The 15,211-nt window shown below is 53.9% G+C and overlaps 1 protein-coding gene across 5 annotated transcripts in view; it reads left to right on the top strand.

Moving 5' to 3' along the window:
* ATP2B4 (ATPase plasma membrane Ca2+ transporting 4) overlaps window positions 1–15,211 on the top strand; it is a 119,910-nt gene that overhangs the window by 85,448 nt on the left and 19,251 nt on the right. For all 5 annotated transcript variants that reach the window (XM_075910017.1, XM_075910014.1, XM_075910013.1 and 2 more), the window contains 7 exons: window positions 971–1,058; window positions 2,085–2,191; window positions 5,133–5,324; window positions 5,450–5,663; window positions 7,979–8,190; window positions 9,313–9,420; window positions 10,304–10,486. In XM_075910017.1, the coding sequence (XP_075766132.1) occupies window positions 971–1,058; window positions 2,085–2,191; window positions 5,133–5,324; window positions 5,450–5,663; window positions 7,979–8,190; window positions 9,313–9,420; window positions 10,304–10,486 (1,104 nt within the window). The remainder of the gene's footprint in view (window positions 1–970; window positions 1,059–2,084; window positions 2,192–5,132; window positions 5,325–5,449; window positions 5,664–7,978; window positions 8,191–9,312; window positions 9,421–10,303; window positions 10,487–15,211) is intronic.

Raw genomic sequence — 15,211 nt, 5'->3', positions numbered from 1 at the left:
ACCATGCCTCTGAGCCACTCAGGTCCCTGGGGCCCTGTCAGAAGCTAGGCCTGGAAGGGCAGCCAGTAGAGAGCCTCTTGCTTCTGCCTGTACTGAGCTGAACCTAGCTGGGTTTTTGATGTTTCGTAGAGTGCCTGGCATGGAGAGCTGTCTGCTCAGCTAGCTTTAGCTGGGGCTCCTAGCCAGTTTGGCCAAGGGCCAGTAACCCCCTGGAGGGTGCTTGGGGTCTAGATGTGCCATGAGAGCCGTGGTGAAAGTAACTTAAAATTTCTTACCAGTACTGTCCCATTGCAACCTGGGTCCCTGCCAGCTCTTTCAATAGCTCCCTGCTGCTTTTGCCGCAGCTCAGCCAGCTGTTGCTGGAGTGGTCCACCGGGGTGCACCTTCTGCCTTTCACCTCTCTGTGGGAGAAACATCAGAGTCAAGGTGAAGGGAACATCCAGTCCTCGCCCCCCGTCCTGCCCTACTGAACAACCCTTGGCTCTCAATAGAGATGGACAGAAATTTTCTCTGACTAGTTTATTTGCTGAAAAACAAAATTGGGGGTTGACCAAAGCTGTTCACGAGTTTGGGTCACATTCAGCAAATAGTTCCAGCTGGAGGGGAGGGAGGAAGGCTTTTTTCAGCCCAGTTTTCCATTTGGGGTTTTCAGTTGGCTATTTTTGCAAATTAAACTATTTTGACTTCTTGTTTTGAAATCCAGCTAGTGTTAATTTTTAAAGGATATTCTTAAAAAAAAGCCACCCAAAGCCTCACACCTGAAAATTAACCAACGTTTGGGCCCACAATGGCGGGGGGGGGGGGGAGGTTCTGGCATAGCCTAGGGGATAGGGCGTTCGCCTGGGGAGGGCAGGGTTTGGGGATTTTCTTTTCAGACAGCGAATTGAGGAATCAGCGATTCGCTCAGCTCCAGTTCTCAAATACCTGCCGGGCCGGCGGCTCATTCTCTCTTGCTTGCTTGGTCCTGCAGGTGGAGCAAGAGCAGCTGGATAAAATCTGGCCCAAGCTGCGAGTCCTGGCCCGTTCCTCCCCCACGGATAAGCATACCCTTGTGAAAGGTAAGGGCAACTGGAGAGCCGGTGTGCAGGCTCCTGCACAAAATAAGCAAGGGTAGGGAAAACCGAGTTGGATACCTGTATCCTTTTCCCAGCTCTGTCACCTGGAGCAGTGTTTCTCAACCAGTGGTACAAGTACACTTAGGGGTACGTGAGCAAAGTCAGGGGGATACGTCAACACAACTGAAATTTGGAGAAAAAGGAATTTTTGTTTTAAGTTTCACAGCGCTTTATTTTTGTACTTTTTACACCCAAAAATGTCATCGCCCATCCAGCTACGATTAAGTTGTTTAAACAAATGTGTAGCAATGGCAGAAAAAAAAATTGTGTCTGAAAACTGTAGGTACTGCGGGTAGTTATAATTAATTTTTTTGAAAAGAGGGTACTTTATAAAAAAAAAGGTTGAGAAACAGTGACCTAGAGCAAGATGCTCTCTTCCCCATCACCCCACCCCACCCCCAGCATCCTTTGGGTCTCACTTGCTAAGGACTGTGAGATCCTTGTGATCTGGAAGGACAAAATATCAGCAGTGGCATGACCTGCCAGAAGAGAGGCTGGATGAGAGTTGTACACAGTCCCTGGCACCAAGGAGAAAGGCAGCCCTGCAGTGGTCAGTGCCCGACAGATGTCCACATTAAGAAAAGATACACCACTTTGCAGATCTAATGATTCCCACGCCAGCTGGATGCTTTGCTCCCTAGTGCAGCTCTGAGTGTGCTAGGAGCACATGCTGGGACCTGTTTCCTTTGAACCCTGTGGGTATGTCTACACTACCACGAGGAGTAACGGTAGTTCGGAATAGGTAGTTCGGAATAGGAAGCCTAGTCCGAACTACCTAGTCCGTGCCGCATGTAGCCGCGTGGCACAGAGTCCGCACTAGCGGACATTTAAAAATGGCGGCGCCCGGCAAGATGCAAATGAAGCCCGGGAAATTCAAATCCCAGGCTTCATTTGCAACTCCGGTTGCCTATATTACCACCCTAGTTCGAACTAGGGTGGTAGTGTAGACATACCCTGTGTCTGTTGCAGGAATTATTGACAGCACCGTTGGAGAGCAGAGGCAGGTGGTGGCTGTGACTGGGGACGGAACCAATGATGGCCCAGCCTTGAAGAAAGCTGATGTCGGATTCGCTATGGTATGGAAGAACAGGGGTCTTTCTCTGTGTGCTGTGTTGTGCTAGGAAACTTCTAAGGAAGTTAAAGAGGAATGATAACATTTATGTAGTTTAGAAATCTCTCTAAGACCATGGCTTCACTAAGCGGAAGATTGACGCTGCCATGATTTGATCTTCCGGAGTTTGATTTAGCGGGTCTAGAAAATACCTATTAAATCAAACGCAGAGGGTGCCCCCGCTCTTGCTCCTTGCTCCCGTCGGCCTTCCGCTGGAGATGGCGCAGAAACTCAGATTAAGGTACATCAACTCCAGCTACATAATTAACATAGTTGGAGTTGTGTAGCTTAGTTCGACCTTCCCCTTTAGTGTAGACCTGGCCTAAGGATTACAGGGTGTAATAGAGGAGATCATTTTAATCAGCCTGTAGTACTTTTTCCTTGCTATAAACATTTCTATTAAATTCTATAAGATGGTTCAAAAATGCTACAGGGAAGTGATCACTTTGTATAAAATGCTATGGGATGTTTGCACAAGGGACCTGGAAAATATCCCCTGCCAAGAAACAGACCTCTGTTATCCTGGCTTAGACAGACCCTCCCTCGTCTTTCATTCTTAAAGGGGCACTGTCATATTAAGAATCCTGGCCTTAACTTTCAAATCTGGCTGCCGAAAGCTAATGTCCTAAACCCCTACTCAAGTGTTGCAATGAACACAGCCTGGTTTTCATAGGTGATTGGGACAGCGGGAGTTGCAGATGTTCAGCACCTCTTCAAATCAAACATGTGTATTTAGGAGCCTTAAAGGGCCCAGGCCTGGAGTTACTGACCCAAAATGAAAATAACCAACCCCAAATCTTTCCTGTCTTTCGGGAGGCATATTAGTTTATTTACATGGAAGCAATTTGCAAATCTAGTTCGCTCTTTACTGTTAACGCTGTTTGCCTACTTGTTTGCATTTCTTTCCAATGGAACCGTGAAAATAGACCCCTCGCTCATGGCCCCTCGTTTCTCGTCAGTTTCAAGTTCAGTTTCTGGGGCTTCATTGCCAAGGGGCAGACCCAATAGGTCGCCTCAATGGGGCCCAGCAGGAAAGCAGTGGGGAAAATCATTAAGTGGATTTCACTGGACCTAGCTGTGTCTTTGCTCCTGGTATAAGGCTGCATCTGTGCAGACTCAGCGCCCTCTACTGCGCTCTACTGGTTAATGCAGCCAGCTGTCTGATCCACTTTCTGAATGCCCATTGTAGCGTGTAGGGATGTAAAATACTGATAACCGGTTAAACGTGATGTTAACCTGATGTTTAACCAGTTAACTGAATAACTGGGATCCCAGGCTGGCTGGAGCAGCCCCCATCCCCATGTGGGGATCCTGCTTCCAGCTCTGTCCCAGCCATGCGGGGTGGGCTGCTGGCTGGTGGGTCCGGTAGGGCTGAGCAGCCCTCTGCCTGTGGCAGGCGGCTGCTCCTAGGGAACCCATTAACTGTTACCTGGTAAGCATCGCCCAGTAAGGGTTATGCCTACTGGTAACCAGTTAACCAGTAACCCGTTCACATCCCTATTGAGGACACAGCACTGGGGTTTGAGAGCCCAGAGTTCTATTCCCAGCTGTGCCACTGACCTGCGTGACCTCCAGAGAGTGAGATCCCGCCCCCGACTTCCTCTTGTCCCTCTTTAAAGGGAAGGGCGATGAAACACTCTGAGATCTAGGGCTGAAAAGCATTTGCCTGCTCAGCAGTAGTGCTACAACTGCTGATTGCTCCATTTCAGCTCTCTGCATTGTGAGAGATGCTGGCAGGAAATCCATCCCCGCAGCAGGTCAGGCTGCTGTTGTCCCCACGTGGGAAGGTACATGGGATGCAGGAAGCAACTCCAAGCAAAGAGAGTGTTCTGTAGAGACGGGCCCACTCTGATCTGGACTCCAGCTTCCACAGCTTGTCGGTGTTTTGGAACAGGCCTGGATGAGAGGTTGGCTCAGGGACTCACACCACTGTCCCAAGCGGGCACTGTTACATGGGTGATCAGTCCGTACAACAGTCCTACAGGCCGAGTTTACATGGAACAATGAATTCATAGCAGACAAAATATTCCTTTAACAAACTTTATCGCAAGCAATTAAGAAGCAGCTCAAAAGCAAGGTTTAAATCTAGTAGTTAGCAATTAGAAAGTAGAACAAAAGCAGTACTTAATTTAAATAGTTAACAGTCTAATTCTTAACCCAATTTTGATACACACTCTCATAAGCAGGGCTTGACAAACTCCAGTGAGAGCTACTCGCCAGCCCTGCACCGCACATGCGCCTGACTGGCACTGCGCATGCGCGAAGCGCTGGTGAATGGGGCTCACAGAGCTACCGGCTGAAATCTACTCACCACGGGTGAATAGATTCAGTGGTTTGTCGAGCCCTGCTCATAAGCACATTCATACACACATCACTCGCCCCCTGGGGCTGGCCAAACCCCAAGTAATGTTGGTTAATTTGGTTGAGGAGGAAATCTGACGTGCATGTCACCCCAATATGCCGATTCGATGGACTTCGGCCCGCGTGGTAAATTGGTGGGGTATATAGCCCCTTAGTGAGGGACAGTTCGAGTGGGGGTCATATCTGATGATCTCACCACCTACGGGTGTGCTTACAACCAATCTTGGAGCATCTTGCGTACAACACCCAATTCTGCTCGCCTAGCCACGATCGATAGGCAATGGAATGTCCTTGGTCGAGTTCTTCCCTGACTCCCTTCGCTGACTCCTTTTATTTGGGAACTTTGCCTCCTTTGTTCAGTTTTGCTTCTTTCAGAGCACACGGTCTTTTTCTCAAAGTGATAAACAAGTCCATAATCCACGGGGGGCACTGACTTGGACCCTAGTATGGCCTCTCTTCAGCTCGCTTACTGTTAATTCACTCATGCCAACCATTCACACTACCCATGATTCGGGATACCACCTCTGCTCTGTTCCCTCCTCCAGGGCATCGCGGGCACCGACGTGGCTAAAGAGGCTTCCGACATCATCCTGACGGACGACAACTTCACCAGCATCGTCAAGGCAGTGATGTGGGGCCGCAACGTCTATGACAGCATCTCCAAGTTCCTGCAGTTCCAGCTGACCGTCAACGTGGTGGCCGTCATCGTGGCTTTCACAGGAGCCTGCATCACACAGGTAAGGAGCCCTGGGAAGCAACCGTGCGGCTCCAGCTGGAGGGGACCGGAAGCGCCCGGGCGGGAGCCGTAGAGCGCTGATCGAAGAGACCGCGTGCTCCATGGGGGATTCTTCTCCCTCTGCAGGACTCTCCTCTGAAGGCCGTCCAGATGCTGTGGGTGAACTTGATCATGGACACCTTTGCCTCCTTAGCCCTGGCCACTGAGCCCCCCTCGGAGTCCTTGCTGCTGCGCCGGCCGTACGGCCGCAACAAGCCCCTCATCTCCCGCACCATGATGAAGAACATTCTTGGGCACGCGGTGTACCAGCTCACCATCATCTTCACACTGCTCTTTGCAGGTGAGCCTGCGAAGCCAGCGGGGACTGGCAGGGGAGGGGGATCTCCGCTCCAGCCATGCCCCCTCTGCTGCTCAACCAGGCAGGGGTAAAATCCATGCCAGCGGCTCGCCGAGCCAGCTGGGCATGGGTCCACCTATAGTGACTCCTGTTCAGTGGGTCTCATTGCTGGGGCCAGAGTTCACTGGGTGCGGAGCGCGTTGGAGCCAGGGAAGCAGCTGCTGTGTTCAGCTCTCTACTCAGGGAAGGTTAACGATCTGAACCCTTTTTTGGCTGCTGGAGACGGGTTGGCTTACGGGATCAGTAGTGGCCCAGAGAACCTTCAAAGACCTAGGTCTCCTGCTTGGTGGCCTGCATGAAAGAACCCTGGTGGGACTCAGTCTGATGCCAAGTGAGTCCGCGTCCACAGCTCCCTTCTCGGGAGCCTCAGCGCACAGGCCGGGAACCAGATGGGAGCTGGGTTCCCAGAGGTGGCCGCTTCACATCAGGGTTTGCCGAGGACGTTGTGAGGAGGAAGGAAGCTGGGACGAAGGGCGGACGTGGCCATCCCTGAATGTCTGTCAGCACTAAATTCCCCTCCATCTAAATGCCCCTGGAAGAGCCCAATACAGGGACATATCATCCCGGCTGTTTCAATTGACTGCCTGGTTTACCTAGGATGCCTTGCACTTTGCTGGTGTCTTCAGTCGCAGGTTTTCCCACACTCCCTTCGCTCTGCCCTCAAGCTGCACCACCCGCTGTGATGCCATAATCAAGATCCCCCTGCAATTAGAGGGACCAGGGGAGGGAGGGAATACCTTGGATTGGACCCATATCTGTGGTGGGGAGAGAGACAAGCTTTGGAGCTACACAGAGTTCTTCCCCAGGGCTATGTCAGCCCTCCATCATTTCCAGCGTCACAGCTACTGCAGCAATTCTGGCGAGGGTGCTCTCAGCCAGGGGTGGGGAACTTAAGGCTCAAGGGATGGATGCGGCCCCCAGCATGCCTGGATCTGGCACTCAAGGCTCCCCCCTCCCAGCATTGGGGAACCTGCATTTGGTGCTCCAGCCCCCTCCTGTCCCCTCGCTGGGCTGAAGCACACAAAATCTACTCCGAATGTACTAGCCTGGGCCCCCAGGCTCTGGTGTGTGAGGGGAATGTGGGGAGTGTCTTTCCCCTTCTCAGGAGGGGGCTGCTTCAGCAAGGGCGTGGTTTGTTTTGGGGGCTTTTTTGCTTCTCACGTGTGTGCGGCCCCCAACTGATTTTTCTGTGGGTCAGCGACCCCCCCAACCCAGAAAAGGTTCCCCGCCCCTGCTCTAAGCCTATAGGGGCTGGTTGGCCGAACTTCTGCCTCCACGAGAGGCGGTAGTCGGACGCTTCCGGTGGTGTCGTTTTATGTCGCTCGGTAACATGGGTTGTTCGCTCGCCTGAGCGGTGTAATTCGTAGTGCAGACTTACCCCAGAGGGTCACTGCTGTATTCGAGGTGGAACTGAGGTAGTGCAAGTAGTTAACTCCATTTCAAGGGAATATTTGAGGCGAGGGAGCCCGTTGACACCCCTTCTCTCTTAGGGTGCAAAGGAAGGAGGGGGATAGCAGTTGGGTGGAGGGTGGTGTTAGTGCAGGGGTGGGAAACTAAAGCCCTAGCCTGGATCTGGCCCTCCAAGCTCCGGACCCATCCCCAGCATTGGAGAGACCGTGCTGGTGCTCCAGCCCCCCCACCCGCCAACGGGGCTGTAGCACACACACTCTACTAGGCTGGACTCCCCCTAGACTCTGGAGCATAAGGGGACTGTGCAGAGTGTCTTTCAGTGAGGGGTTCTGTTTGTCTGGTTTTTTCCTTCTCGCTTGTGTGTGACCCCCGACTGATTTTTCGGTGGGTCAGCAGCCCCTGACCTGAAAAAGATTCCCGACTCCTGCCTTAGTGGCTTGCAGGTGGTTGTAGTGCACCATCGATCCAGTGTGTCCGGTCTGTGCATGGTTTTTAGTGTCTAGCTGACCAACGGGCTTCGGCTCCCAGGCAGGAGCGGAGTGGAGAAGGACCGAGAGGTCAGGTGGAGAGCGGTGGCTTGGCGGAAAGGCGAAGAGGCCTTTTCTCGTTCAGTCAAGAGACCGTCTGGGGTCACCCACGTAGTGGCTAGTGGGGTATTCAGTGCACGGGGTGAGGTCCCCCCCAGGCGAGTGTAGGATCCAGGTAGTCCCTCCTCTATTGTGTTGGCCCCACGAGTTGCAAGAGACCACGATGCTCCTCCTTCAGTGTAAGTTCAGGGTGCGGGTGACGGGTGAGGGAGCGGAGGAAGGCGGAAATTCGAGCTTTCTCTCTCGCCTCCTGCCCGCTAGGCGAGAAGTTCTTTGACATCGACAGCGGCCGGAACACGCCGCTCCACTCCCCGCCCTCCGAGCACTACACCATCGTCTTCAACACCTTCGTCATGATGCAGCTGTTCAACGAGATCAACGCGCGCAAGATCCACGGCGAGCGGAACGTCTTCGAGTCCATCTTCCGGAATCCCATCTTCTGCACCGTGGTGCTGGGCACCTTCGCCTCGCAGGTAACGGCCGCTGAGAGCAGCGTAGGTCTGGCGGGGGGGCTGACAGAACGGCCAAGGCCTCAGGCGAGGTGAGGGGGCGGCTCTGGGCTCCCAGAAGGGGCGGAGACTCGGGCAGAAAGGGGCGGGGTTGGGGTTAGCGTCTTCCAGTCGACCCTGCCACATGGGCTCCGGTGGCGATTATAGGGCGGGGGGGTGCCGCAATCGTGGCGACCAGCAGCCCTGGGTTCTACTGAATCGCCAGGCCTCAGGGCAGTTGCCCCTTTTGCCCCCCGCGTTGGTGGTCCTGGGTGCATGTGGACTAGAAATAGGAAGTGCCTAGTGAAGAGAGAAAGGATGGTCCATGGGTTAGGGCACTAGGCTGGGCCTCAGGAGACTGCTGTTTGATTCTCTGCTCTGCTACAGACTCCCCGTGCCACCTGGGGAAAGTTCCTCATGCTCTCTGAGCCTCAGTTCCCCATCTGTAAATGTTCCCCCCTTGTAGGGTGCTGCAAGGACAGCTGCGTTAATGTTTATGAGCTGCTCAGACACTACAGTGATGGGCCTATAAACCCTTAGAGAGCGCTAAACATGACCTTGAATTGGATAAAATGGACCCTGGATCCAAATTACTGGTCCTGCAAAACCCTGCTGTCAAAGAGGGGCTGGATCCAAGGTTCTGGTTCTGACCCAACTCCTATCGAGATGCTGATGTGAGGGATCACACAGAGTTTCCATTCACTGTTCTGTTTCTCTGGGGTTTGGAGTTTTGCAGCTGTCTTGTGCATCCTGTACAAGCCACTGCCTGGGGAGTTCACTTTGTCTGTTTTCAGTAAAGCCACTTGACACCTGGGTTTAACTATTATGCCGGCAACTCCCTTTGAAATGGGGAAATAATTTCAGAGTGTCGGGGTGCATTGTGCAAAACATAACAAAATTTATTCCGCACATGTCACATACTCCGTGCACATAACAAAATGTATTCCATGCATGCCATGTGCTCAGTGCACATAACAAAATTTATTCCACACGTGGGTGGAGAAATTAGAGGGAACGTGGGGGGAGACTCCCAAATGCCACGTGACCTCTGACTGCACGTCCCCGCTAACAGCCCCCTGGCATGTGCTCTTCTCTCCTGCGCTGCAGATCCTCATTGTGGAGTTTGGTGGGAAGCCATTCAGCTGCTCGGGGCTCACTTTGAGCCAGTGGTTCTGGTGTATCTTCATTGGGGTCGGAGAGCTGCTTTGGGGCCAGGTGAGGTCTGGGCTGATCACCCCCACACACACACACACACACACACACCGTCTATTTCCAAACCCCGCCCTCTGCGATGGAAACCCCTGCACTCGCTGTCACTCCACCTATGCACACTCGTGTCCTAAGGAGTGACAGGCTCCCCCAAGCGCAGCTTGCTTCCTGTTGCCAAAAGCAGAGGGAAAGGTCTCTGTCCTCTGGCCGGTGCTGTGAGACAAATAGCCAGCCAGCCATCTCCCCCCCACACCACCCAGACCTACCCTGGGGTTGCCATGAGGCGGTGGGAAGGAGAGCTGCTCTAGGCTGGCACACGGGGGCTCTCCCTCTTGCTTTAGTTTCTTTCTGAACTGCTGCATTGCGAGCAGCTCGGGCCACCGGCAAGCCGTCCTGAGCCATACAGACACGGGATTCCCGGGGGACAAGGGAGCAAAGGTGTCACATCACTGGGATGAGGAAGCAGCCACATTAGTACAGTTGGAGAGGGATCAACACACGGGTGGGCAAGCTACGGCCCAGGAGCCGGATCCGGCCCGCCAAGCCTTTCAGTCTGACCCGTGGCCCGTTCCACTGGACCCACAGGCCAGGGGCAGCCCCAGAGCTCAGAGCGGCTGGCTGCTCCATCTGCCTCTCTGCGCTGCGGGGAGAGGGAAGCTGTGTACACCGCGAACCCCCTCCTCCACCCAAACTCCCTCTCAGACCCCTCTCCCTCTCCTGCACCCCAACCCCCTCCCCCGAGCTCCCTTGTGCACCCAACCCCCCTCCCAGACCCCGCACCCCTTCCATAGAAAAGTGCAGCCCTTGAAAACTTACCCACATTTTGCAGTGCCCATCAAAAATGATTGCCCGCCCCAGACTAACCCATGGGCTCCCCGTGTCCTTGTAGCTCATCTGCACTGTCCCGACCAGCCAGCTGAAGTTCCTGAAGGAAGCCGGACACGGCATCACCAAGGAGGATATTCCGGAGGAGGAGCTGCCGGAGGACATGGATGAGATTGACCATGCCGAGATGGAGCTCCGGCGGGGGCAGATCCTCTGGTTCCGGGGCCTCAACAGGATACAGACGCAGGTACCGTGGGGGGCACTGAGGTGCCGTGTCCTGCTTTGCCGGGGCCCTGGCCGAAGAGATCTAGGGCCGTCCTCTTGCCTGTGTGGCTCCTTGCAGCCACGGTGACGCTCAGCCCTGCCAGGGTCTAAAACGCCCTTTCTGGGTGAGCGCTGGTCAGCAAGCCAGGCCTATGGGCAGGTACTGCTGCTTGGCTGTGTGCGCACAGCATGCCTGCTTCCCAGCGGGCTAGGCGACAGGTGGATGGGTGTGCGGGAGGCGATCTCAGTGCCTTGGACTGGTCAGGGTGGAGGGGGGTGGCAGAGCTGCAAGGCCCTTGTTGCTGTTAATGAGGCTTGGGCAGGTTCACCATGGAGGGTGCAGCTCGATGAATATTCGTTGGCCTTTTTCTGGGCACCCTCTTCAGGATCGCTGCTCCCCTAGTCGGAAGTAGATTGTGGGCAGCCCTGGTGGAAGATCCTCCTGTAGGAAGGCCAGGCTGCCTGCGTCCAGGATGGAGTTGACTAACACGGCAGGAGATGGGGCATTTAGCAGCCAGGTTCTCTCCTTGTTTTCAAGTCGCAGGTGTGTGAGCCCCGTTCCACAGAGATAAGAACTCCGCCCCTTACCCTTGTTCACCTGGCCTTCTCCATGGACTGCAGTGGCCGTTGGACGGGGCTGTCCTGGACCGTTTCAAACCTCCGGCTTGACAGGAGGACAGCAGCCCGAGCTCTGTGGCCGGGAGGCAGAGAACTGGGCTGACTGTGGGCGGGGGAGCTGCCTGTCAGGCCTTGCCACTCCTGGGTTCCCATCTCTGTTCCCAGTGGGGAAATTGAGGCTCTTTCTTGCCAGCTGAGGGCCCCCTGGCCTGTCAGCTGTTGGCACAGGAATCATTGGCTGAGCTTGAGGCACGGTGGCTTTTGTCTCTCTGGATCCTTCTTTCCGCGGTCTTACAGAGGTAGCCAGAGCAGCCTTGTGGCAGCTTGTCCCATGGGGACCTTTCACACGCCTTCCCTCTCTTCTGCCCTGCTGCTCCCCTGGTCTCAAGACACCTCTTGTGGATTCCTCTCTATCGACTAACCCCAATGCTGTAGCTAGACGGGGAGGAGAATTGTAGGAGGAGAAGAAGCCTGGTTTCCTTTCTTTAATCGGTTTTTTTTCCTACTGCTGTTTTAAAAACCTCACTGACTTTGTTTTTATTGTTTTGCCAAGGAGCCTATTTGCCCTTGGGGCCCTCCTCTGCTTTTTTCCTCCTTCAAGGAAGCCTCTCACCCTGGAGTTTGCCTTGCCCATGAGCTGCTCGCATTTCTCAACCAGCCCTAACCTTCTCAATGTTTCTCTTGTTAACTGCCCTCTCTCTGCCCTCCTCTCCCCCATCCCGGGCCTCCTCTGTCCTGTGCTAGGAGGGGCTTTCTCGCTCCCACACGGCGAAGGTACAAGCTGCGGCAGCCGAGGCGTGAAGGAGGCCAAAGCCAACAGGAGTCACACGGTGCCCAGTGACTAGCCAGCCCCCGGAACGTGCTGCCAAAGGTTTTTCCTCCTTGCTTTCCCGGGTCAATGCCGTGCTAGGAAGCTTGTGTGTTCAGCGTGGATGTGAAGAGTAAAGAACCCCTGTTGGCACCCCTCCTCACCTGCGCTGGGTATTTCCCTTGTGTCGGCCTGTCCGTTCTTCCCCTACGCTCCAGCAGCCTGGCTGCAGATTGAGCAGGTGCCTAATAACATGTGCTGTGTGGCTGGGGAGAAGGGGGGCTTTCTATCCCCTTGCAGGGGGGCCCAGCATCCTGCCACTCTGGAGCAGCCAGCTGAACCAGTCTCAGGCAGGGGAGTTTTGATGAATGCCTGAAAGTGTCTTCCTGGGAGGCCCCTGGAAAACGTACCTGGCTGAAGCAGTCTGTCTGCTCCCCACCCCTGGAGCCTCAAAGGTGCAACCAGGGCCTGTCCCTCTGTCCCCCTTTGCTCTTTCCCCAGCTCGCAGGAACTAGAGCCCAGGGACAAGTCGCAAGGGAGAAGGAAGTGGGATAGTTACGGGGCTGCCTTTTGGTTATTGTCGCACCCTTCATTTTGCCTTCCCAGTTCTTCTGCCTTTGCATCAAAACCCTGCTTCACTAGAGGGCTCTGAAGGGCTGGGAAGGCTTCTCTCTGGTGTCGGAGTCCTGCTGGAATTTCAGAGGATGGCTAGACCAGTGGTGCGCAACCTTTTTTGATCTGTGACCCTCGCACCGCCAACTGCTGGGCCCAGCCACTGGCCAGATCTAAGAGCCGCACCGCGTGGCTGCGCCCAGCCAGCTGGATCTAAGCACCATGACCACCCCCGGGAAGACATCCGCGACCCTTTTGGGGGTTGCGACCCACGGGTTGTGCACTACTGGGCTAGACTACACGTTTTTGTTGGAAAAAGGTATGCAAAATGCGCTCCACATTTTGCGTACCTTTTTCCGATCTTTTTGTCGGAAGAGGCTTTTCCGACATTTGGCCTGTCCAGACTGGGCCAAATGTCGGGGGGAAAAAACCCTCTTTCAGAAGCCCCCTTCTTCCTCGTAGAATGAGGAGAACAGGGGCTTCCAAAGGAGCGCGTGTGCTCTTCCACCCAAAAAAAAAAGCGGAAGAACGAACGCATTCCCTGGATGTGGCGGAGTTTTTTCGGGATAACCTGCAGTCTAGCCATCCCCTCCGAGTGAAATTCCTCTGAAGAAAAGGGCAGGGGGCCCAGGCGGGGGGAAGATGTGGGTACTGTCTGTGAGGCAGATTGTCTGAGGGAGACAGGAAGCCACCCTAATCCCAGGAAGAAATGTCTCCTGGCAGGTTGCATCCTCCAAGCTTTGTACAGTGGTTTCGTGCCTACACAACGCAATCAACTCCCCCACATACACACACATTGACCTTTTCTTCCTACCATGAAGGCTCCTAGAGGCCTCTGAATGTGAAGATACCAAGCCGACCACCTCCACTCCTCCTGCTTTAGGGACCCTGCTGGAGTTAACGTCCCATTGTGACAAGTACAAGAAGGAACTGGTTTGCTTCGCGTGGTTCAGGCTCATGCGACACGCTTGGAATGAGGATTGTAGGGCGGTTGCATTTCGAAGTCACAGGGGAGAGGGGGTGCAGGGCTGGGGATGGGCTACAGAATGGAGGTGCTGAGATGAGGCCTCAGTTGTTCTTGTTCATGACATTTGGTTATTGTTTCAGTCCAGAGATTTGCCTTCATAGTGGCTGCCAACTGGCAAAAGGTTCCTTAAGTCAATTGGAGTCAGAGACGTGTGCCTATAGGATGTGCACACAAGTCCTTCTTCACACATGGAAATTGTGGTTCACACCGCCAACGTGTGACTTTTGTGTTGTTGCAACTTTTAGGAAATGCATGTGGTCCACACCAAAGCCACAGGTGTGCAAAGAAGCTCAGAGCCTGGCCCACATTGAGATCACTGAGTTGTGGGTGGAAAAATATGAGTCATGGGAATACACACAACGGAAGCCAACACATGATTTATTTGCTCTGGGCTTCTAGTCTTTTAAGCGGCGGTGTTGGCTTGAATTGGCCAGGCTGGGTTGGTTTGGGGTGAGATGTGGCGAAAACAGATTCCCTCGGAGTCAGAGATGTTGCTGGCCCTTGGGGCAGTGGTTGTGTGTGTGCTAATTTCTCAAGCTGGCCTGCAGCCTCATGCCTTTGGGAATACCATGCAGCCACAAGAATGAGCTTCACTTGCTGGTGTATGGTAGGTAGAAATGTCTGTATTGCGGTGCTGCAGCATGATACAGGTTTCAGGTGCTGTCTCCCGGTAAGAAGAATGAGATAGAGACACCGGTATCAACCATGCGGTGCCCGACACAGCCGTACTGGGGCCAGCTTTCTTTGCCTTATTGCCTCATGGCAAACGCTGCTTGCTACGGCAACACTATGCAAAAGCCCTGGGTTCTTTCCAGCACTGCGTTTTATCCTGCACATCATAGCTAGCCAGCTTGGAGAACAAAACCCTGGAATTCTGGGTTTCCAAGGGCGTGTCCTAAATCCACGTGCCTTAAAGGAAAACTGCCGTGATTCTTGTAAGGCTGCCCTTGCTGGTTGCAGGAAAACATCCCTGCATCGGAATACAAGAATGCAACAAGGAAATGGCAAAGCAGTGCATGGGGTCTCCCCGGGATGAACTGGGTAGCTGCACACCATTCCTTAAGGATGCCTTTTTAATAAGGATCACACGATCAGAGCAGTGGCCGGAAACATAGGAAGCTGCAAGGACATGTCGTTTCCTTGTTTTCCCCGGGTATACTTTGCTACTGCTCTGTTCTTCCATCCTTCCAAATGTGTCAGCAGACTGAGTCTGCGGTTGCTTCCTTATTTCACAGCTGTTGGTTTTTTCCTTATCGTTGGGGCATGTGCCCCAATCACGGTGTGATGCAGGGCCCGACCCTGAGAGAGGCCTGCAGTTTTCTAGAATATAGGCTGCACTTTGTACTGGTTGCCAGCTCACACCTACGCCCACCCCTCCACCCCCTCTCTCTCTTTCCGCCTCTCCTGCAGGTTGCCTTGATATAATAGATCCTTTGCCCCTGACTGCTCCCACCCTTGGGGGCCTGTAGAGATTGCAACTGATGCAAACTACAGAGAGGGGGAGGCAGGAAGCTAACACCTAATCTTTGCTTTTGGGTCATCTGCCAAAATTGTATTTATGGGAATGTAATCTGAAATGGGATTTTCCGCTCTTTCCCTCCTCCCCCTTCCTGCCCACCTCCATCCTCTCCTCCTCCTTATTG

The sequence above is a fragment of the Pelodiscus sinensis genome, chromosome 27 (genome assembly GCF_049634645.1).
Source record: "Pelodiscus sinensis isolate JC-2024 chromosome 27, ASM4963464v1, whole genome shotgun sequence".
NCBI lineage: Eukaryota > Metazoa > Chordata > Testudines > Trionychidae > Pelodiscus > Pelodiscus sinensis.
Note: the sequence above shows the minus strand (reverse complement) of the source record. Positions and strands in the feature narration are given on the sequence as shown.